Source organism: Eubalaena glacialis, chromosome 11, assembly GCF_028564815.1.
Source record: "Eubalaena glacialis isolate mEubGla1 chromosome 11, mEubGla1.1.hap2.+ XY, whole genome shotgun sequence".
Lineage (NCBI taxonomy): Eukaryota > Metazoa > Chordata > Mammalia > Artiodactyla > Balaenidae > Eubalaena > Eubalaena glacialis.
In genome coordinates, this window is record NC_083726.1 from 105,310,331 (window position 1) to 105,333,375 (window position 23,045).

Sequence of the window (23,045 nt, forward strand, 5' to 3'; positions counted from 1 at the left end):
ACTTTGGCAGGTTAGCTCCCTAGTCATGCTACTTGTATGTGTTTTTCATACAATGGTATTGAATTACTCTTCCTGTAAGCCAAATAAAATAACCACTGAGAACTTAATATTTGGTTGCACTGTCTCTTTGCTACCTGATGCAGTCACTTACTATTTCAGGCGTCTTTTGGATCGACTGGTACAGGTTGGTTCATCAAAATGTAAGTTATACAATACAATGTAAAGTAAAACATTTTAGATTCTAAAACCTGTGAAGTGGGGAGTAACACATGATGTTTTAGAATTTCTAGAACATAATAAGCAGCTGGGTGTGACTGGATTTTATATTATTTTGTTTTGTTGTTTTTCTTTAATTTAAAAAGGATATTTTTAAGTAAAGAATTTTAAAAGTATAGCAAACTTTTATATCAATTTTAATTTCACCTAGATGTTTACAATATTACACACACTTTATTTCAGCAATTTTGCAATGATGAAAATGTTCTATATCTTTGTTTTCCAATATGGTAGTTACTAGCTATATTTGGCTATTGAGCCTTGAAATGGGGCTACTGTGATATAGGAAGTAAATTTTTTATTTAAGGCTAAATTAAATTAAATTTTAATTTAAATGGCCAACATGTGATTAGTGGCTACCACATTAGGCAGTACAACTTTAGAAGAATCATCATTTTTAACAAGATAAAAACACAGCCATTACAATGTCCATTTTTGTGTCTTGAAACATTACCTAGTGTGTCCAGACAAACAAGAAAAAAAATTACTGAGGGAAATAAAGTTGTTTGTAATTTCTTTGTTTAGTTTTAGGTTTACTTTATAAAGGCTAGACTTCCTATAAATGTTACATAAAAGTCACTGAATATATCAACATTTCCTATACCATGTGTCTTCCAGAAAGTACTCCATATACTTTTAATTAAAAACATAGCTACTACAAGACATCCTCAGAAGCAATCAAAACTTTGATCTTTAATATCATATAAAAAGACTGCTAAAATTTTTAAGAAATAAAATATTTCTAATAGCTTTCTATAAAGCATGGTGTACACCTATCTTTGGTTAAAAATCCATCATTTTAAAGGAAAACAGTCAAAATTAAAGATCATTATGCCCTTGTTTTAAAATTCATGTAATTTATTCATGACTGACTTATTCAAGATTTTTTATTTTTCTAGGAAAAATATGTGCATTTCTTGATATGATTAAGAGGAAGGGAAGAAAATAAAATTAGACTATCAACAACCTAATGACTTCCCTATAAATCTATTACACCTAAAGCAATATAGTAAAAGAAGTATGATGAACATTGTTAATTTAATACAGGAAAAAAGTAGTTACTCCATTCCTGAGTGATTTAAATTTAACATGAAAAAGTACCAGGACTGGCAAAGTGCTAATAATCTATCAGAAAGATCAAGATTTTCTTTCCATAAAATCTCTCTCTGATCAGCTTTGAAGAAACTAAAATGATGTCTCTGTGTGTGTTGGCAATGGCAGGACAGAGGATGGGGGGGGAGGGGGGACCCCCCCCAGGGGAGGTAAACCAGTGAGACCTTCTTAAATAAGATGGGCCAGGAAGAAATTACACATGGAGACTTAAAACTTCACAATATATGAAGAAAAACAACTAGACTGTCGATTATATATAATCCAAGCAGTTAGTTAATTTAATAAACATATTATTTCTAAGAGAATTACTAAGCAAAAAAACTCAATTCCTGTCAAACAACACAGAGACACTGTTTGAAAATTTTTGGACAGTTGTAAAAAACAGACTTAGAATAATTTTCATTTTACCAAAGAATACTGATAGAAATTCATTCTCTTATGGACTGTAATTAGAATTTTACTTTGAAACAATAGGAAAAATCTTACCTGTGATGTGCTATCAGCTGCTTTCTTATTAACAGAAGCATCTATTGTTTTGTTTGTCTGGTTTTCTGAGGAGTCAAAAAACAAAACAAAGCAAAACTCAGAGCTATTCTTAAAGGCACCTACAAAATGTGAAAGGATGGGTTGCTTTACATACAACAATTCATGTTAATTTTCTCCAATTTTTTTTTGTCGTCAACATGTTACATATGTAAATAGATCCTCTCATAGACCACCACTACAAAATCTTTCAGAAGGACAAATTCATAATAGAGATCAAAACACTTCACATACTCATTAACCAGAAATTTTAACTCTAACCTAAGGAATATTGCAGGGAAACAATTTAAGACATGTGTAACTTAAATGCTGTAAAATGAATGGTTAAATAAAATATAATCCTTCCATACTATATACCTTTGGAGAAAAAAAATTTAATAGCAAAATGTATTAAATTAAATGTATTAAATTAATAGCAAAAATGTAATAAATTCACTAGAGAAATAGTTACAAACAGTGATTCTGATGAAATATACATGGATAATCTCAGTAGGTCAATCACAGATGGTTTTTCTTTATTCAGTTTTCAATTAACTTGTGTTGAGTTTGTGGTATATGTATGTGTGTGCATGCATGTATGTACACACACACGCACACACATACATATGAAAGTTGTATGTATAGAACTACAACTATATAGTTGTAAAAAAGATAGCTGAATGAAAAAACAGCACAGAAAAGAAACCAAGTAGGTTTTTCTGCCTCAATTTCTAAAGAGAAGGTATTAAATTTTATCAAATGTCTTGAGCATCTACTGAGGTGATTAATCAGTTTTTTCTCTTTGGTAATGTGGTCAATTATATTAATAGGAATTTTCTAATGTTGAAACATCCCATCCTTGCTTTTTGTCAGAAAAAACGTTGGTCAAAATATGGCACTCCTTTAATCTGTAAATCTTCATAACACACATATAAAGTAAACCATTTATATTAAAAAAACAAAACCAGAAACAGGAGACAGAACCACGTATTTCTACATATAAATCTGTATGTCAAAAAAATCAGGATAAATATCTACCTATTAAAAAAGAGGGTTTTCTAGGCTAGGCAAGTAAAAGGAGGCCCTTACAATTTCTCCCTACCCTATCTGAATTATCTTAGTTTCTTTCGTAGGAAGAATATATATAATATATATATATATAACTCTAACCTAAGGAATATCGCAGGGAAATAATTTAAGATGTGTATAACTTTAAAAAGATATATACATATCTTGAATATCTTAAAATTACTTCATTTACAATGAATCAGCTTCTGTTCTGGACTGTGAAGTTCTTGAAATACTACTTAATAAAAAACTACTTCCAGGGTACTGATCCTACATGGTTGAGTATTAAATTACACTTATGACATTACCAAAACATCAGCAATTTACTACCAATTTTTTAAATACATATATACAATGTCAGAATACATTCATTTGGATTTAAAACACATTTTCATTTTCAAATGAAAATAAAAGGTAAATTCAGAAGCAAAGTAGGTGAGGGAGCTTCATTTTTATTTTCTGTTGAAATATCCTCATACAATTATCTTCAAGATTCAGAGAAGATTTAGACTGCTTAATAAAATGTTTTACTTCTTTACACACACACAAACACACACACACACAAATACTAATAACCATGAGAGTTTTGTTATCCAGAGTGATTCTTTGACCTGTCTCAGGACAAAGAGTTAATTATTCACAGAGCTGTAATAATATTCCTTATTCTAGATTTTCAGTTAACTTCCCCTACCCCTTTATTACAGATTGTTTTCTTGATTCTTAATCATTTTATAGTCTCACTGCATCTTTTGTTTTCTTTTACTATAATATCTACTTTAGATAAATTCTGAAAGTTAAAAGTTACAAATCAATCTATCAAGCAATAAAATTGGCAGGGTGTAAGGTCAAAAATTGTACCTCAAATTCTTTCTGTCATATGGGAAACATCTCTATCTCTTTATTTTGAAAAGATATTGTCACTTTTTACCAACACTGCATTTTTACCAGAATAATAAAAAGGTTTTACAGGAGTGCCGATTAGTAGTATACCCTGGTAGGTGCTGGATAATGGTATGAAAATGAACGCAATGCAAGACCTTTAAATCATTTTTACAACACCATGTCTCATCCAGATCACTCCAAGAGCCTCCTAACTGGTCTCCCTGGTTTTCCCCCTCTAAACCATTCCCCTCACTGCAGCCAGTGTTCATGGATGTCACACTCCTTCCTCTCTGTAAAAATCCTTTAAAACCCTATGTCCCACCATCTTTCCATTCACTCCATTCTCATACCATCCCAGATCTCCCATATCCTCTCACAGAAACCTTCATATCTTTACACTCATCACACTGATAATTAATTATTTATTTAATATCCAAGTTCCGTATTTGATTATAAGCTTGTTTAGAATAGGGACTATTTTGTACACTTCTGTGTATCTGCAGGATTTTAGAACAATACAGGCATTCGATATTTTATGAGTGAATGACATAAGTTAAAATTTGGTCTCTAAATTTCCAAGTAGTCCTTAGGACAATTTTTACTTTACATTTTACAAAAAATATTGACTTACTTTATGGAATATATGTATATAAAATACATACAAATGCATGCTGCCTAGTTATACAGTATATGTTCTCATTAAGTAAATAAAACCTACATAAGCATAGGATTTAAAACTAATTACTTTATCACATTAGGGATGTATTAAAGTTTGGCTTCAACCTTCATATTTAGCCAAAATTTGCTATTTGGCTTCAGCTTAGGCTTTGGCAAGCCTCAATAGCTAAATGCCTACTTTAATGCCATTTATGGCACCCCTAAAATTATGCATGATCAAAGAACATATCTTCTCATAGGATCTCATTCTAATTAACATTATGAACAACATAAAAACAAAGCTTATCATTAACATTTTTGGTTAATATCTAATAATTTACTTTCAAAAGTAGGTAAGCATTCTAAATAGAACTCAAAATGAAGATCTCCTTAATATAATTTATGTATTAAAGTACATATAAATGTGTTAAATATATGTTAAAATATAAAATTTTAAGTGTAAGTATAAACGTATATTATCACAAAAGTAGACTGATGTTCTAATTAATAATAATGGGGAAAACTATTAATCTTATATACAAAAATAATCAAGGACAGTCAAGTAATTAAATAAATACAAAACAGACTAACACTCATTACAACTAATAAAGCGCACTAAGCTAGATAACTTTGGGAAAAACATACCTTTTGTGTCAACAGATGTTCATACAATGTTAACAGGATAATGAAATTGAATTACAATTCTGATATTGTAGAAGTATTTAGGGTACTTGCATTCATAACATTAAACAAAATAATCTTTCAAGTTATTTATTTCTTTTCAGGCCTTGGTCTTTCAGGGAAAGTTCTATATTTAAGAATATATCTTATCTTGTGACCATGAATTAAAAACAATGTCAACTAGGCTCAAAATTTCATAAAGAAGAAAAACTCCAGAATCACATAAAAGAATGTCCATGATAATGATCTTCCACCTGACATATTAAGAAACAGTAATGACTGGAAGAAAAATAAATTAGAGAAATATGAAGTAACCTCCAAAATCTTGCTCATCACTGACCTCAATTAAAAGTAAGCATCTTTAGCATATATGTGATAGCAGATAATGCTAAAAAAATATGGTTACTGTACCATGCAAATATTTAATTTTAAATACTAATAATAATTCTATTTGAAATTTCAGATTTACTCTTATATCCCAGATGTTAATTGTATGAGGATGATATTCAGCTTCAGTCCAATATTAATTTTTATCTGCCATTCATTTACTCTCTCAATAACTCTATGAAACACCATCACTATTTTATGAGAAAATATACTCAGAGGGCAAGTACACTACTGAAGACTACATGAGAAATTTAAAAAAACAAGGCTTGTATATCTCACTTGTAAGAGTAATTTTGTACTTTATAATCTGTTTCTTATATTTCATGGTCACTTACTACATCAGTAAGACAGATACTATTAGGAATTTCATTATATACATGATGCCTAGGCTCTCTTCCCTGTCTTTCCAAAAGCAGTGGGGATAAATGTGAAATCAGAAATGAAGAATAAGCAAGTTCAAGAATGCATACAAAATGTATGCTTTTTAAGAACAAGGAAGACATATACAGAGTTTTACAGATTTTAAAACAGGAACAATCAAGTTCTCATTTTTGCAATACTTCAAAGTATATATACATATGCAAACTTAATCATGTAATATGTCATACGGGAAAATATATAAAAGAGAAAACAAAAAGCAAACATTCTGTAGTAAATTAAAGAGGGAAGACCTACTTTTAAACCACTCAAATTTGCAAGATATGAGTGATGAATGCACAGAGGATTTTTCCAAATGGGTAGGGAAGATATGTGGTTTTTATTTTCTTCTTATTAGCATATATTATGTCAATTAGATACTTTAAAATATACTTGCTCTATTCAGATATGTCTGAAAAATGTATTAGAAAAGTAATTCATAATGCTTGCTACAAAGCCTAAATTAAAAATTCGCACAGATTAGGAAAACTAGTAAAAGATAAATTACAAATGCTAACTTCTCACTCAAAATAAACTCTCTCTCAAATCCCACTGTAACAACATCATTTCTCTTAGGTAACAAAAAACTTACTGAAAATAATCTCTGTGAGAATTCTATTTACTCTGTTCTTCCAATAATGCTAGTCACTTACACACACACACACACACGTGTCCAATTACCTATAGACTATTAACATGCTTGCATTTCTATTATTAAAGCTCCATATTGACTTACCAATTCTTGTGGTGGTAGTGCTGCTCTGTTCTGCAGGAGATGAAGTACTAAAGGCAGAAATTGGAATTTTCATCTGTATAGGGCCTCGATTATTTGATGCACTATAGAGTCCTGATGGGCCTACTGTGGGTAAAGAAGTCCTTGTGGCTTGTACGATAGAGTGCGCTGTTGGAACAGCCTGCACAGCAAGTGTTGTTCCTAGTGGTGCAGCACTGGCAGGAGAATTCCTTTGAATACTAGGACTGGGCACAGAAGGAACGTTGTTTGGTTTAGTGGGGTTTGGCAAGGATGGCAAAGATACTGGATTTTTGGTAAGACCACTCATTGTAGGTGGGCTTTGTACAGAAATGAATTCAACGTTGCCAGACGGTTGATTGGTCACTAAAGTCCCTGGATGGCTCTGCAGGAGCTGAGGTTGGGAGGATACGGCAACAGGTACATGCAAAATCACTGGTAAAGACTGTAAAGAGATTGTAGGTTGGGGATTTCCACTAGGCACCTGAGTAGAAGCAACTACTGTAGCTGTGTTGGGTGCAGGAAGAACTGACGTTGCTGTCAGAGAACCCGAAGTCACTGGAGGCTGCAATTTAGGTTGACTACTGACAACTGTTGGAGGAGTGACAAGATTGGTTGAAGATACTATAAAAAGAAAAAAGAAGTCTCAGTTTAAATAGCTATCTTTATCAGCTAAAATAATATAATACAAATTTGATGTATTGCAGTATATACAGTAAAGTCCCTCATAATTAAATTTTTAATTCAAGATTTAAATCCTTGAATTCTTAGATTATCTGTAGAAGCATTTTTGTATCTGTATTTGGTACATTATGAAAACAGCACATGTTTTATGATTAAGGCAGAGGACTGCCATCTCTGTATAAAAACAGTCTCTGAAAATTATTATACTTACTTCAGAGTAACTAGCTGGAAAAACAACTAAAAAACATTGAAAACTAGGTAAAATTGTATAGACATTTTTGAAAGTACATTAAAAATATTATAAATGCCTTAGAACACTGGCAATACATAAACTCAAATAGAAAATCTAGAAAGAGTACCATTAATGAATAACAGGTAAACCTGGTGATGGTATTTTGTCATTTGGACAATGTGAAACCTCTATCTGTGGATCAAAATTTTTACTGGATTCTCTGGGGAGGAACTGGTGAGGAGAGGCTGTCTCTATTAACACTCTATTGACATTATGTGATATGGAAAATAGCGCGGTGAAGATGGGAAATGAATTAAGGAGCAGATAACAAAGAGCAGAGAAAATCAAAATGCTTGTCACTGTAGTTTTATAGTCATTTTAGTTCAACCATTTGTGTTTATTCTCATTTGAACAGGTTTAAAATCAATGACCAAGTTTCTTCTCAATGATTTGTAGTCTTTCCAAAATCATAGGCACGCTAGAGCAGCAATTCTCAAGGTGCAGTCCAGGGAGACACCTGGGGATTACTGAGACCCTTTCAGGAAGTTTGAAATGTCCAAACTATTTCCATAACAATAATAAAACATTATTTGACTTTTTCACTGTGCAGATATTTACAATGATGGAGCAAAAGCAATGGTGAGTAAAACTTTTGATGTCTCAGTATAAAAATCAAGGTAGTGGTACCAAACTATCACTGCATTCTTTAATACCACATGTGCACAGTAAAAACCAAACAAAATCAGTTTCATTTAAGAATGTTCATTATGAAGTAGTAAAAACTACTAATTCTATTAAATCTCAATTCTTGAGTATAGTCTGTCTTAATATTTTATGTGAAGAAATGGGAAGTACACATAAAGCATTACTGCTGCATGCCAAATAAGGATGTCCGGCTAAGGAAAAGTGCTTGTAAGACTGGCTGAGTTGTAAGCTGAGCTAACAGGCTTTTTTAATGGAAAACCACTTTTACTTGAAAGAATTACAAGCATACTGTGGTTATTCACACTTGGGTACCTGGCAAATATTTTCTTGAAAATAAACCAAATACGGCAGTCACTTCAAAGAAAACGACCAACAGTATTTATTGGCAATAAAAAAATTTGAGTTTTAAAAAACAAAAATTAGAACTTTGAAAAATACGTCTACCTGCCACTGAGGGCAGGACAGCTTCCCAAATCTTTAACGACTTGTCTGAGAAGAACTGATAGTGAAATAAATAAATATGATTTTAAAAAAATATTTATTAATGAAATGTGTCAACATTTGGAAGACTTAGAAAACTCAGTGAATATTTTCCAAATGATCAATGATATTAGTAAAAGATCCATCCAAGTACAAGACAGACAAATGAATTTTAATGAAAAATTTAGAAAAGTTTATTGGTGTGGTTTCTGATTCCACTTTGCAACTAACCTTTAAGAAACTACTAAAAAAAAAAAAAAAAAAAAAAGAAACTACTACTTGCTGTATCAAAGAAGAATATCCACAATTCACTAAAAGGGCTAGGCCTTTTCCAATTACATATTTGTATGAGGCTGAATTTTCTTCACATATTTCAACTATAACAACAAATTGCAACAGATTGAATGCAGATGCAGATATGAGAATCCAGGTATCTTCAGCCATCTTAATGTTTTAAGTGAGGTATAAAAGAGATTTATAAAAATTTAACACAATAACACTCTTTTTCCTAATTTTTTTAAAGCTTGGAAAAGAGCTACTTTTCATCAAAACGTGCTACTTATGGTTCATAATATAGGTTTGTAATCATTTTAAAGCGAATAAATAAACATTTAAAAATTTTATGTTTTAATTTTCACCATAGTAAATATCAATTAATACACTCACATAAACAAAGCTCTTTGGATTCTTAATAATTTTTAAGATTATAAGGGGATGTGAAGACCCAAAAGTTTGAGAACCACTACAGTAGAGATCTGAATTTCTGTATTTTCATGCATATCCGCGATCCTGATTTTTAAATAAACTTTGTGCTTAGCACTCAGTTTTACATAACTGTGCTCAGTTTCTTAGTCCATTTCAACCTCAAAAGAACGTACGAAAAAAGAACCAAAACCTTCAATTCCTAAGAAAATGTATTTCAGTGTTAAGAATATTACCTGTATTCACAGGGGTTTGAAAGGATGGTGGTGTGCTCTCGCTTATATTTCTTTTGGACTCCAACATCTGTCTCACTGTGTTTGCATTTCTATGAAATATATATACACACAAATGGTCACTTGATACGCCATTCTAGGGGATATCTATTTATGTATAGAGAAAGCAGTGGCCCCTTGGAAAAAAGGGTGGCTAGACTTGGATATTAAAGCATTAAACTGAGAGTGAATGCAGTGAAGCAAAGCTGGCACAAAGACTTTGAATGTTGGGGTCTACAGCATTAGGGGAGAGTCTTCCTTCTATATTCTATGTCCTCAATACTTTAACCTGAGAACCAAATGTAGGTCCGAATATCTGCACACATTAGATTTTATCACCCCTGACGAAAGCATTTCTCAATTAATTAAGATAATACTATTTAACACAATTGGTTAAAGAAAGCCTTATAATAAATTAGCAAAATCAATATCCATAGGTGAACAATTACAACAAAGCAAAAAGGAAGCAAATATACTTAATCCAGTATACCAAACACTTATCTCTACATAAATACACAGAATCACATTCCAAGATTTTTCTGCAAAGAAAATCAGAACTTTGTTCTCTTAATTAAAAACTTGATAAATAGACTGTTTACAATTCTCACCTGTAGGGCACACTGTTATTGCTGCCGACATCAACTATGGACTTTCCTGGTGATACAGGTGGGTTTGGTGGATTCTGGGGGAGAAAAATACCAAGGTAAAATAAAACCCAATTCACAAGGGATCTTTAAAAATAAGACCTTTAAATGCCTTGTCAATATGTTATCTGTTATTTCTATAATATAGTGGAAAATCTTACTGAGAAAAAAATTTAAATCTTGGCATTGCCACTTGTTAAGCCCCTTACACAAATTACTTAGTCTATTGACACAACTGCTTATCATATGAAAAGTGAATAGAATAATTCTTAAACCTCAGTTTTTTATATGAGTAAATAAAATAGAGAATATGAAAGTAGCTTATATGCTCTAACGGTTCAGTAAACATTAATATGAATCTAAAGAATAATTAGACACTCATTCAATAAATATCTAGTGAATGCCTACTATATATCAGGCAGATCAGGCACGATTACAAGCAGAAACTCAACAAACAAGGTAAGTATTTATTTTTCCCCAGAAGTAACTGATTGCCAATTAAGTGGTATCCTAGGTCACAAATCAAAATTATTTTTACAATTTTTGTTTAAAAAATAAATACTTGCCACTATGTGACTTACAATTTCATTTAAAGATGTCCCAATTCTAAACTTCAGAACAAACTAATTTAACCCTTTTCTGCTCCCCAAAACAGGGAATATAGAAAGAGAGTTCTAATATTTATATGCTAATTACCATTATTTGGGCCTCCATCATTAATGACACTATCATCATTTATTTCTTAAATTGAGAAAAATAAATAACTCTACTCAAGAGTTAATTAAGTATAATAATAATACATATAATATTAAACAAAAGGTGGTAAGTGCTTAGGATCACATCAAGCAGATGCCACTAATCACTCTTCTCAACAACAAATATATCTTGCTGCTTTTTATAGGATAAAAGGATGATTTTAACCAAACAGTATAGTGTTGTACTAGTTATCTGTGTAGAGGAGACAAAAGATAAAGAGTTAAGATAAACTGTTCTAACCTGGCTGTGGACGCAAAAACATTTAAAATAAATAGAAAAGCAAATGAAAGTAACACTGTAGTATCACTCGAAAAAGTTTAAAATTTTTAGGGGAAAGAAATGCATCTTCTAACAAGTCTTTGAGTAATTAGTACACTCAAAACAGTTAAAATGAAGGTAAACAACATTTCAGGGAAAACAAAAAAGGAGCAGTATAAGCATAATAAATAAGTATAACAGGGCTTAGAGTCATCAGATGGAGGACCTTAAACACTACAGTGTGGTGACATCAGCAAGATGGCAGAATTGGAAATCCTATACCTTCCTTCCCTCATGAAGACAATGATTTAGCAATATAAGAACCAAATTTCACTTGTAAGAAGTCCAGAAACCTGTTGAGAGATTACAGAACCCCAAGTGAAAGCAAGCCCCAAAAGAGATATATGGTAGTGGGTAGGAAAGTCTGCTGCTCTTACCCACCATACCCCATCCCCTTCCTCACACAGTGTGGTGCAATCAAGAAAAAATTCCCAACAACTGTCCTCTCCTTTGGGAAGGAAAGAGAAGAGTGGAATTTGCATGCAATATTCTGGCTTTTTGGGGTACTGATAAGGCACTGGCGTCAGTCTCAGCTGACATGGATAAAGCAGCACAAGTTGGATGTCTGGGGACTAGATGAGAACAAAGGTGAACCCCTTGGCTTGGTACCAAACCAGAAAAATTGCAGTAACACAGACAGACAACAGGGGTAACTCCAATATCATGGCTTGCTAAAGCAGCAGCAAGACTGCAATATGGAAAGTAGATACCAGGTGAGGGATGGGAAGTTCCCAAGTAGAAATAGATAAACCTCTTCAGATGGGAGATACATGCACAAGCTCCAAGAAAATGCATCTTTAAAAATAGTTTTGCGAGGACACCAGAGTATCTACCCAGACTGACTAGTAAAGGGCTTCATCTGTATAAAGATATTCCAAAAAGATGGGGAGGGTATTTTTTCAAATGCCCTAATTTCAACAAAAGAGAACCAGACATACAAAAAAAAAAAGGGAAGTATGGATCAATCAAAGAAATAAAATTCCAGAAACTGAAGAAACAGATCTATGAACTACCCAACAAAGAATTCAAAATGACTAACATTAAGATGCTCAATGAGATAAAAAAGAACAGACAGAAAATGAAATGAAATCAGGAAAACAATACAAGAAGAAAAAGAAACTTTATAATAGAACCAATAGAAATTCTGAAGCTGAAGAATACAATAACTGAATTGAAACCTTTACCAGAGGGGATCAAAACCAGACTGTATCAAGTAGAATAAAGAATCAGCAAACCTGAAGACAAGTCACTTGAAATTATTGAGTTAGAGCACCAAATAGAAAAAAGAATGAAAAAAGTGAAGACAAACTAAGGGATTTATTAGACACCATCAGATGGACCAATATACAAATTTGGGAGACCAAGAATGAGAAGAAAGAAAGTGGGTAGAAAGCCTACTTAAATAATGGCCAGAAACTTCCCAAATTTGAGGAAAAGAACTGACAAATTCAAGAAGGTGAAAAGCTTCCAACTGGAATTAACTCAGAGACCTACGCTAAGAAACATTATAGTCAAGCTGTCAAAAGTCACAAAGATTTTAAAAGTAGCAAGAGAAAAACGACCCATCACATTTAAGGCAGCTCCCATAAGATTATCAATGGTTTTCTCAGCAGAAACCTAGCAGGCCACAAGGGAGTGGAATGACATATTCAAAGTGCTGAAAGAAAACACTGCCAAGCAAGAATACCATAACCAGCAAAACTATCATTCAAAAATGAAGGCAAAATTAAGATTTTCCCAGTAAATAAAAAGCTGATGGCATTCATCACCACTAAATCCACCATACAAGAAACGCTAAAAGGAGTCCTTCAAGTAGAAATGAAAGGACACTAGACAGCAACTTGAAAGCAAATGAAAATATGAAATTCTCTGGTAAGAGTAAATACACAAACAAATGCAGAATCCTGCATTACTGTAATGTTGGTGCAAAAATCACATAATTCTGGTACAGAATTTAAGTATAAAATATAATTGTAAATCTATGTTAAAGTATACACAATACAAAAAGATATAATGTATGATATCAATAACATAAAGTGGTGGGAGGAAAGATGTGACTGAAGTTGTTACTAGTTTAAAATAGGTGTAAACTTAAGATATTTTATGTAATCCCCATGGTAATGACAGAGAAAATACCTATAGAAGATACACAAAAAAAATGAGAAATGAATTAAAGCACTGACACTACTAATTAAAAAAATAAACAAAACACACAGGAAGTAAACAAAAAATGAAGACAGACAAAACAGCTCCAAGACAAACAGAAAATATTCAACAAAATGGCAATAATAAGTTTGTCCCTACAATAATTACTTTAAATCCAAATGGATTAAATTCTCCATAGAAAGACATACCCTAGCTTAATGGATTCAATAAAACAACAACAAAACAAAAACAAAAAAAACAAGGTCCTGCTATATGCTGTCAACAAGAGGCACACTTTAGGTCTAAAGACACAAACAGGCAGAAAGTAAAAGTAAGGAAAAAGATATTCCATTCAAATGATAAGCAAAACAAAGTAGAGGTGACCATACGTATTTAAGACAAAATGAATTTGAAATCAAAAACTATTACAAGAGACAAAGAAGAACACTATATAATGAAAAGTGAACTGACCAGATATAACATTTATAAATATATATGGACATATCATCTATGCCCCCAAATATAGGATGCAAAAATTGTTTTTTTTTTTTACAGAAAACCAGAAACACCATAATAGTAGGAGTCTTCAGTACATCATTTTATATAATGGATAGATGTTCCAGACAGAAAATCAGTAAGGAATCCCTAGAAATGAACAAGACTAAAGATCAAACAGACAAATGTAGAAATTTTCACCCAACACACAGTCTTCTCAAGCACACACAGAACTTTCTCCAGTATAGATCATATATTAGGTCACAAAACGAGCCCGAACACATTTAAAACGATGAAAACCATACCAAATATCTTTGTGAATCACAATGGAATAAAACTTGAAATCAACATCATAAGGAAAATGGAAAAAAAATCACAAATATGTGGAAAACTTTTAAAAATCCAGTGAGTAAAATAAGAAATCACAACAGATACTAGAGGATATCTGAGATATACGTAAACAAAAACACAACATACTAAATTTATGGGAAAATTGATGCAGCAAAAGTAGTACTAAGAGAAAAAGTTTGTGGTGGTAAATGCTTACCAAAAAAAAAAAAACAAACCTCAAATCAATGGCCTAACTTTACACCTCAAGGAACTAGAAAAGAAAAAAACAAGCTAAACTCCAAGTTATATAAGAAGGAAGGAAACAATAAAGATTACAGCAGAAATAAATGACACAGAGAATACAAAATCAATAGAAAAAAATTTTTAATTGGTAAAACCTTATCTAGATTACCTAAGAAAAAAGAAAGAAGGCATAAATAAACAAAATCATATATGAAACAGGAGGCATTATAACTGATGTCATGGAAAGAGAAGGATCATAAGACACTACTGTGGCAACAAATTGGATAATCTAGAAGAAATGGATAAATTCCTAGAAATATGCAACCTACTAAGACTGAATCAAGAAGAAATTAACTTGAAGAGACCTAAACAAGTACAGAGATTGAATCAGTAATCAAAAACATCCTAACAACGAAAAAAGTCAAGTACCAGATGGCTTCACTGGAGAATTTACCAGACATTTAAAGAAAATCAACAACAGCCCTTCTCAACTCTTCCAAAAAATTGAAGTGGAGGGAACATTCCCAAACTCAATTTATGAAGCCCGCATCATCCAGATACCAAAGCCAAAGACACCAAAATAAAAGAAAATTACAGGCTAATATCCCTGATAAACATATATATAAAAATTCTCAACAAAATGCTAGCATATAAAATTCATCAGCACATTAAAAAGAATTATACAACATGGCCAAGTAGGATTTATCCCTGGAATACAATGATAGCTCAACATATGAAAAACAATCAATGTAATACTCCGCATTAAAAGAATACAGGGAAAAAAACCCACATGATCGTCTCAATTGTTGCAGAAAAAGCATTTGACAAAATTCAACACCCTCTCATGATAAAAACACTCAACAAGTTAGGAAACTACCCAATATTAAAAAGACCATATGTCAAAAGCCCATAGCTAATATCAAACTCAATGGTGAATAACTGAAAGCTTTCCCTCTAAGATAAGGAAAAAGGTAAGTTTGCCTGCTCTCACCAATTTCTTCAACATGGCACTGGAAGGGCCTCACAAGAGCAATTAAGCAAGAAAAATAAATAAAAGGCAGCCAAATCGAAAGGAGTAAAAGTATCACTGTTCACAGACGACATCTTATATTTAGATAACCCTAAAGAGGCCACACACACACAAAAAAGTCTGAACTAATAAATGAATTCAGCAATGCTACAGGATAGAAAATCAACACGAAAAATCACTTACATGTGGAATCTAAAAAATAAGACAAACTAGTGAATATAACAAAAAAGAAACAGACTCATAGATATAGAGAACAAACTAGTGGATACCAGTGAGGACAGGAAAGGGGAGGGGGGCAAGATAGGGATAGGAGATTAGAAGGCACAAACTATTATGTATAAAATAAATAAGCTACAAGGATATATTGTACAGCTCAGGGAATATAGCCAATATTTCATAACAACTATAAAGGGAGTATAACTTTTAAAAATTGTGAATCACTATGTTGTACACCTGAGATTTATATAATATTGTAAATCAACTATACCTCAACAACAAAAAAGAAAGCCGATGTACGTCTATATACAAACAATGAGCAATCTGAGAAAGAAATTAAGACAATAATCCCATTACAATATCACTAAAAAGAATAAAATATTTCGGAGCAAACCAAGACAGTAAAAGACCTTTACACTGAAAACTACAAAACCTTGCTGAAAGAAATAAAAGACACAAATAAATGGAAAGACATATTCACGGGGATTGAAAGACTTAATATTGTTAAAATGTCCATCCTATCCAAAGCGGTCAAAAGTTTCAATGCAATCCCAACCAAAATCCCTGTCATTTTTTGCAGAAGTAGGAAAAAGCATTCTAAAATTCATATGGAATCTCAAGAAACCCTGAATTGCCAAAACAATCTGAAAAAAGAACAACGCTGAAGGCTTCATACCTCCTGATTTTAAAAGCTACAGTAATCAAAACAGTTTGGTGCTGGAATATAGACAGACACATAGACCTGTGAAACAGAATAGAGATCCCAGAAATAAACTCTTATGTATACACTCAAATGATGTTCTACAAGGGTGCCAAGGCTACACAATGGGGAAATGAGTCTTTTAACAAATGGTGTGAAAACTGGATATGCAAAGGCAAAAGAATGAAGTTAGACCATTAAACCATACACAAGAATTTATTCCAAATGGATTAAAGACCTAAATGTAAAACCTAAAACTATGAAATTCCTAAGAGAAAGCATAGGGGGAAGCTTCATGACAGTGGATTTGGCAACGATTTCTTGCATCAAAGCAAAGGCAACAAAAGCATAAAAAGACAAAGGAGATTACATCCAACAAAATTTTCTGCACATGAAAGGAAACAATCAACAGAGTGAAAAGGAAACCTATGGAATGGGAGAAAATAACTACTGCAAATCATGTATCTGGTAAGGCGTTAATATCCAGAACATATAAAGAACTCCTACAACTTAACAACTAAAATACAAGTAACTACATTTTAAAATGGCCAAAGGGCCTGAATAAACATTTCTCCAAAGAAAATATGCAAAATGACCAACAAGCATATGAAAAGATGCTCAGCATCACTCATCAGAGAAATGCAAATCAAAACCACATTGAGATACAGCCTCACATCCATTAGGGTGGTCCCTATCACAAAACAGAAAAAAACAAGTGTTGGCAAGAATATACAGAAATTGGAACCCTTGTGTCCTGCTGATGGGAATGTAAAATGGTGTGGCTGCTAAAGAAAAGTCTGGAGGCTCCTCAAAAAAATAATCACAGAATTACCATATGACCCAGCAATTTCACTTCTGGGTATATATATCCAAGACTTTGATCTCAAAGAGGTCAAAGAGGTCACACCAATGTTCATTGCAGCATTATTCATAAGAGCCAGGAGTTGAAAGCAGCCCAAATATCCATCAATAAATAAATGGATAAAGAAAATGTGGTATATACATACAATGGAGTATTATTCAGCCTTAAAAAAAGGAAATTCTGTCCCATGCTGTAACACAGATGAACCTTGAGGACATAATGTTTTGTGAAATAAGGTAATCACAAAACAACAAATACTGTATGACTGCACTTATGAGATATCTAGAGGAGTCAAAATCATGGAAACAAAGTAGAACAATAGTTTCCAGGGGTTAAAGGGGAGGGGAAATGGGAGTTGTTCTATGGGTACAGTTTCAGTTTTGCAAGATGAAAAATTTCTAGAGATCTGTTACACAACAATGTTAACACAGGTAACACTACTGAGTTGTAGAGTTAAAAATGGTAAATTTTATGTTAACTATTTCTATCATAATTAAAGTAAAAAGAATTTAAGATATTTTTTAATAAAAAAATTGAAATGTAGGATTTAGATTCAATCTAAAATTTGTTTGAGAATCAATTATAAGTCATTGATTTTCATAGATAAAGGATGAGAAATATCTTGATATTTATTTTACAGTAAAAAACTAGAAAGGATGAAAGTTAAAGATATCAGTCATAGAGCAGTAAAATAGATTAGATTATGCGTGTGGTCTTAATAGCAAACTGCCTATGAGGATTTTCTATTCTTTCAGAAATTAACAGGGAATGTTTTAAGACAAACCTGAATAGTGCGGTTCACTATTAACTGGTTAATATCAGAGGACCAAGGAACAAATCTAAATAGAAGAAAAGCATCTGAAGTGTCATTGTTTGTTTAGTTATTTTCATAAGGGGGATAAAGTTCTAAACATTCTTTCTATATGTCTTATTTTTAAAACATAGCAAGACACAGATGTAAAAGTACAGTGGATACCATAATTAAAGGGAATTAAACATGAAAGAACAAATCTTTGAAATTTCTAGAAATCTCTCTCACAAGAAGAAAACATTAACAACAATGAGTTAGAAAGATGTCCAAGTTTTGAAATTTAGAATTGGCCTTATTCACAAACTAAAGAAGGAAGGAACAAAATTTGAAAAACTGAATACTACACCTTAACATTTCCTTCAAGTGCCACACATACTAACTGTCCAAATTAATCTTTTCCAATCTTTAGGAATTACACAGTATTTGTCCTTGTTTCCATACCAGTTGTAGCCCTTCAGGACAAACTTTTCAGGGATTGTAATATTTTCATTTTTATTCCTTAAGGTCTCTGCCTATCTTCTTTAACTAAACAAACAAGAATTGGTAAGTAGTTTTGAGAACAAATTTGATATGCACAAACACTGGAAAAGCACACGGTGGGCAGCACTGCTTAGTTCAGACACAGGATGAAAGGAAAAAATGGAAATTCATATCACACAAAACAATGGAAAAATTTCAAACCTCTATATTTCATTGATGCATAGCAAATAAAGGTTAAACAAAGATTTATACCAATTTTCTAATATAAGAAATAAAACAGCTTAGTTTTTATACTGTGACAAAAAAACAAAGCTGCGAAAGTGGAGTTTAAAATCAGAGAATTAATTACATCATCGAAGAGGACCATAATTTAAAAATCTTTGGCTGTGGCCAAATGAGGGTTTGATGAGACTAGCCTGTGTAAACAAAGATAAAAACTATCAGTTGTTCAAGAAAAGAGAGAAATCAGAGCTTAAAAAGTTTAGTTAAAAGAATACAGAGATGCAGAACAGATTAGTAGTTGCCAGGGTACAGGGAGTGAGGGTAGGGTTAAGGCAAGGTTGAAACTATAAAAGAACAGCATGAGGGAGTCCCTTTATGGTGAGGGAACAGTTCTGTATCTTGACGGTGGTGGCAGGTTATATAAATCTATACATGAGATCAAACTGCGTAGAAATACACACACACACACAATTAATTCATGTAAAAACTGGTGGAAACGTACTGGTAAGGTCTACAAAACTATTTACTAGAATTGTACCAATTTCTTGGTTTTGATATTGTACTACAATTATAGAAGATTTCACCATTGGGGGAAGCTGAGTGAAGGGTTCATAGGAGTCTACGCATTATTGTTGCAACTTCCTGTGTATCTATCATTATTTCAAAATAAATTTTGTTTTAAAAAGTCAAGTAAAGAAGATATGAAAATGATTCAAGACAGAAAAATCCTACAGTGATAATGACTACTACTGAAATAATTACCATTGGCAATTACTAAGTCCCAGGCAATGGAGATATCAAGACACAAAGAAATGTAACTTGCTCAAATGATAAAAAAAAAAAAAAAAAAAGAAGAGGAGGAAAAGAAAGAAATTCAACTAAAAACAATACCGTAATATACAAGTGCTATACTAAAAATACATATTACTAAATAACTAAGGAAACAACAAAAGCAAAAGTATGACTACAGACTACAGTTTGTGTGCTATGCTATGACGCTTGGCCTAAACTACATGAGGGAGAAAAGGAAGAGGAGAACCAGGCTACTTGAGGCAGTGTAATACTAAAACATTTTGGAGGAAATAATAGTCTAGACTAGGACACTGGCAAGTACAGGCATACCTTGTTTTATTGCACTTCGCAGATACTGCATTTTTTACAAATTGAAGGTTTGTGGCAACGTGCGTCAAGCAAGTCTATAGGTACCATTTTTCCAACAGTATTTCCTCACTTTGCATCTCTATGTCACATTTTTTGGTAATTCTTGCAATATTTCAATATTTTATATTATTATTATATTGCTATGGTGATCTGTGATCAGTGATCTTTGACGTTACTGTCATTGTTTTTTGTTTTGTATTTCTTAATTAAGGTATGTACATTGTTTTTTTAGACACAATGCTCACTTAATAGACTATAGTGTAGCGTAAACATAACTTTTACTTTTTTTTTTAACAAAAAAATTTTTTACAAATTTGTGACTCGCTTTATTGCAATAATCGCTTTACTGCAGTGATCTGGAACTGAACCTGCAATATCTCCAAGGCATGCCTGTATGTAAAAAGAGAAACATGGTAAAGGCAAATCCCCAAAACATAATTTTAAAGATGGATAGAAAATACAATTTCAAGAATGCCTGGGCTTCCCTGGTGGCGCAGTGGTTGAGAATCTGCCTGCCAATGCAGGGGACACGGGTTCGAGCCCTGGTCTGGGAGGATCCCACATGCCGCGGAGCGACTAGGCCCGTGAGCCACAACTACTGAGCCTGCGCGTCTGGAGCTTGTGCTCCGCAACAAGAGAGGCCGTGGCAGTGATAGGCCCGCGCACCGCGATGAAGAGTGGCCCCCGCTTGTCACAACTAGAGAAAGCCCTCGCACAGAAACGAAGACCCAACACAGCCAAAAATAAAAAAAAAAAAAAAAAAAAAAAAAAAAAAAAAAAAAAAAAAAAAAAAGAATGCCTTATATAAATAGATTAATATGTACTGATGTATGAAAACAGTGAGGATTAGAAACGGTTAATAATTAGTTCTAGAGCAGCAGCTCTGGAAACAACATGCAGGAAGTGCACAGTATGAAAGCAAATTTCAGACCTGTAATAAAGAAAGAGTTTCCTCCTAAATCAGCACTTCTTAATATTACCACTTAAGGCTAAATATTAATTATGCAAGAATAGAAATTCTTACTTCTTGTCTTTTCTTAAGATCTTCTTTGGCTGCTCCAAAGCGTTTGGTTAACCTGGCTATCTTGGCCTAAAAAGAGCAAAAACGAGACGGAAATCAAATGGCATTAGAGTATTAAAAAGGAACCCATGCATATATAACAAGAAACCCACAGGTAATAGGATCCTCAGAAGATAGCTAACAGCAAAGAAAATAAGGCAAGTTGACTGTAAAGCATATATTTGAAAAACACAGAAAATCATAACAAAAACGTAAACACTCTTAATTTTATAAGATTGGCTTTTTCCCTCCTTGAACTGTGGATGTTTGCTCACAAACCAGTATATTTCTGAACATGTGCGCTTGCGTTTGTTATTTTTTAACACAGTTGTAACCACACTTAATTTTCTCACTGAGAAGTGTACAGTAAGCATATCTATAAATCCCTTACTGATAGTACATATGAGTATATGTATAATATATTGACTCATTAGTTATACAGTCTCTTTCCTACTGGATATGTTCAATTGTTTCTTAACTAACTGCTGCAGTCAAATAACATGCAATTAATAATTTTGTTCTTTCAGATTACTTACTTAAGCTACATTCACAGAGGTGGAATTCCTGAGACAGAGTATATTTTTAAGGCTCCTATCTAAATGCTTTTCAGACAGGCTTTGTTAATTTACACTTTCAATAGCAATGTATATAAATGTTCACATGATATTACTCTTTGAAGTATTTAATTTCATATTGTGTTAACCTTTAATAAACTGACAAAAATGTTACCTTCTTAGTGTTAACGTTTGTCAGTGAGATTATTTTATTAGTCATTTGTACTGCTTATTAAACACTGCCTGATCACATATTTTGCCCACATACATATTCATAAAAATTTAATACCAGAGGCAGAAAGGAAAAAAATAGAAAAATTACCCCATCACCACGTGAATATTTTCTTTGTATTTATTTCCTTTAAGTCTTTTACTAAGGCATTGCTATGATACTCAATTGTTTTTCTTGTTGCTGCTGCTGTCATTTTATGATAAATATATTTTTAAGAATTTTCAACTTCTGAGTGCATTAATGAGGTCTGCCTAAGGAAGTGCTCTTCCAGATAATTTCAATTAGCCAATACAATCATATCACAAAAAGAAAATATTATTTACTTTTAAAACCTTCTTTCCCAATATAGTCATTTCTACAGGAGACCCCAAAACTTAAAAAGTATTCAAGTCCACCGATATGGGCTAGGCAATCAATTACCTATGACTCCCAAGGCGAAGATTTTCCTCAGGACTTAATTATTTATGCATATTATTAACACCCAAGGACATGTACAGCACAATTTTTAAAATTCTTAATATGGATTTACCTTCCTGTAACTAAAATATTTCAAGTAATTTTTTCAAGAAAGGTATATGAGAAAGTGTTTTCTGTACTCCAACTTATACAAGAATGTCTTTCATTTTTTCTTTTGGCAGGCTATCTGGTAGGTATTCTATAAATTGCATAATATGTATAGTATTATTATTTGCCCTTAAAAATGAAAGCAAATTTAAAACATTATTTTGTATATGTTATATATGGGGAAAGGTCTAGAAGAATAAACACCAAAGCTAACGGTGGTTACTTCTAGAGGCTATGATTGGCAGACAGTGTAAAGAGAGCTTCAATTTCATGTCATATACATCTATAGTATTCAAATATTTCTTAAAAAAATTTTTTTATCACTTCAAAATTTAAACTACTGGCAGAGGAAAAAAATAACAAAATTTAGACACAGACATGTTTTCTTCTGCC

General features: G+C 32.5%; 1 protein-coding gene across 2 annotated transcripts in view; it reads right to left on the minus strand.

Annotated features, from left to right (window-relative positions):
- Positions 1-23,045, minus strand: part of ATF7IP (activating transcription factor 7 interacting protein) — a 123,918-nt gene that overhangs the window by 25,204 nt on the left and 75,669 nt on the right. For both annotated transcript variants that reach the window (XM_061205118.1, XM_061205119.1), the window contains exons 6-10: positions 21,267-21,332; positions 10,438-10,511; positions 9,794-9,882; positions 6,740-7,378; positions 1,876-1,940 (exon numbers count right to left, since the gene is read on the minus strand). In XM_061205118.1, the coding sequence (XP_061061101.1) occupies positions 1,876-1,940; positions 6,740-7,378; positions 9,794-9,882; positions 10,438-10,511; positions 21,267-21,332 (933 nt within the window). The remainder of the gene's footprint in view (positions 1-1,875; positions 1,941-6,739; positions 7,379-9,793; positions 9,883-10,437; positions 10,512-21,266; positions 21,333-23,045) is intronic.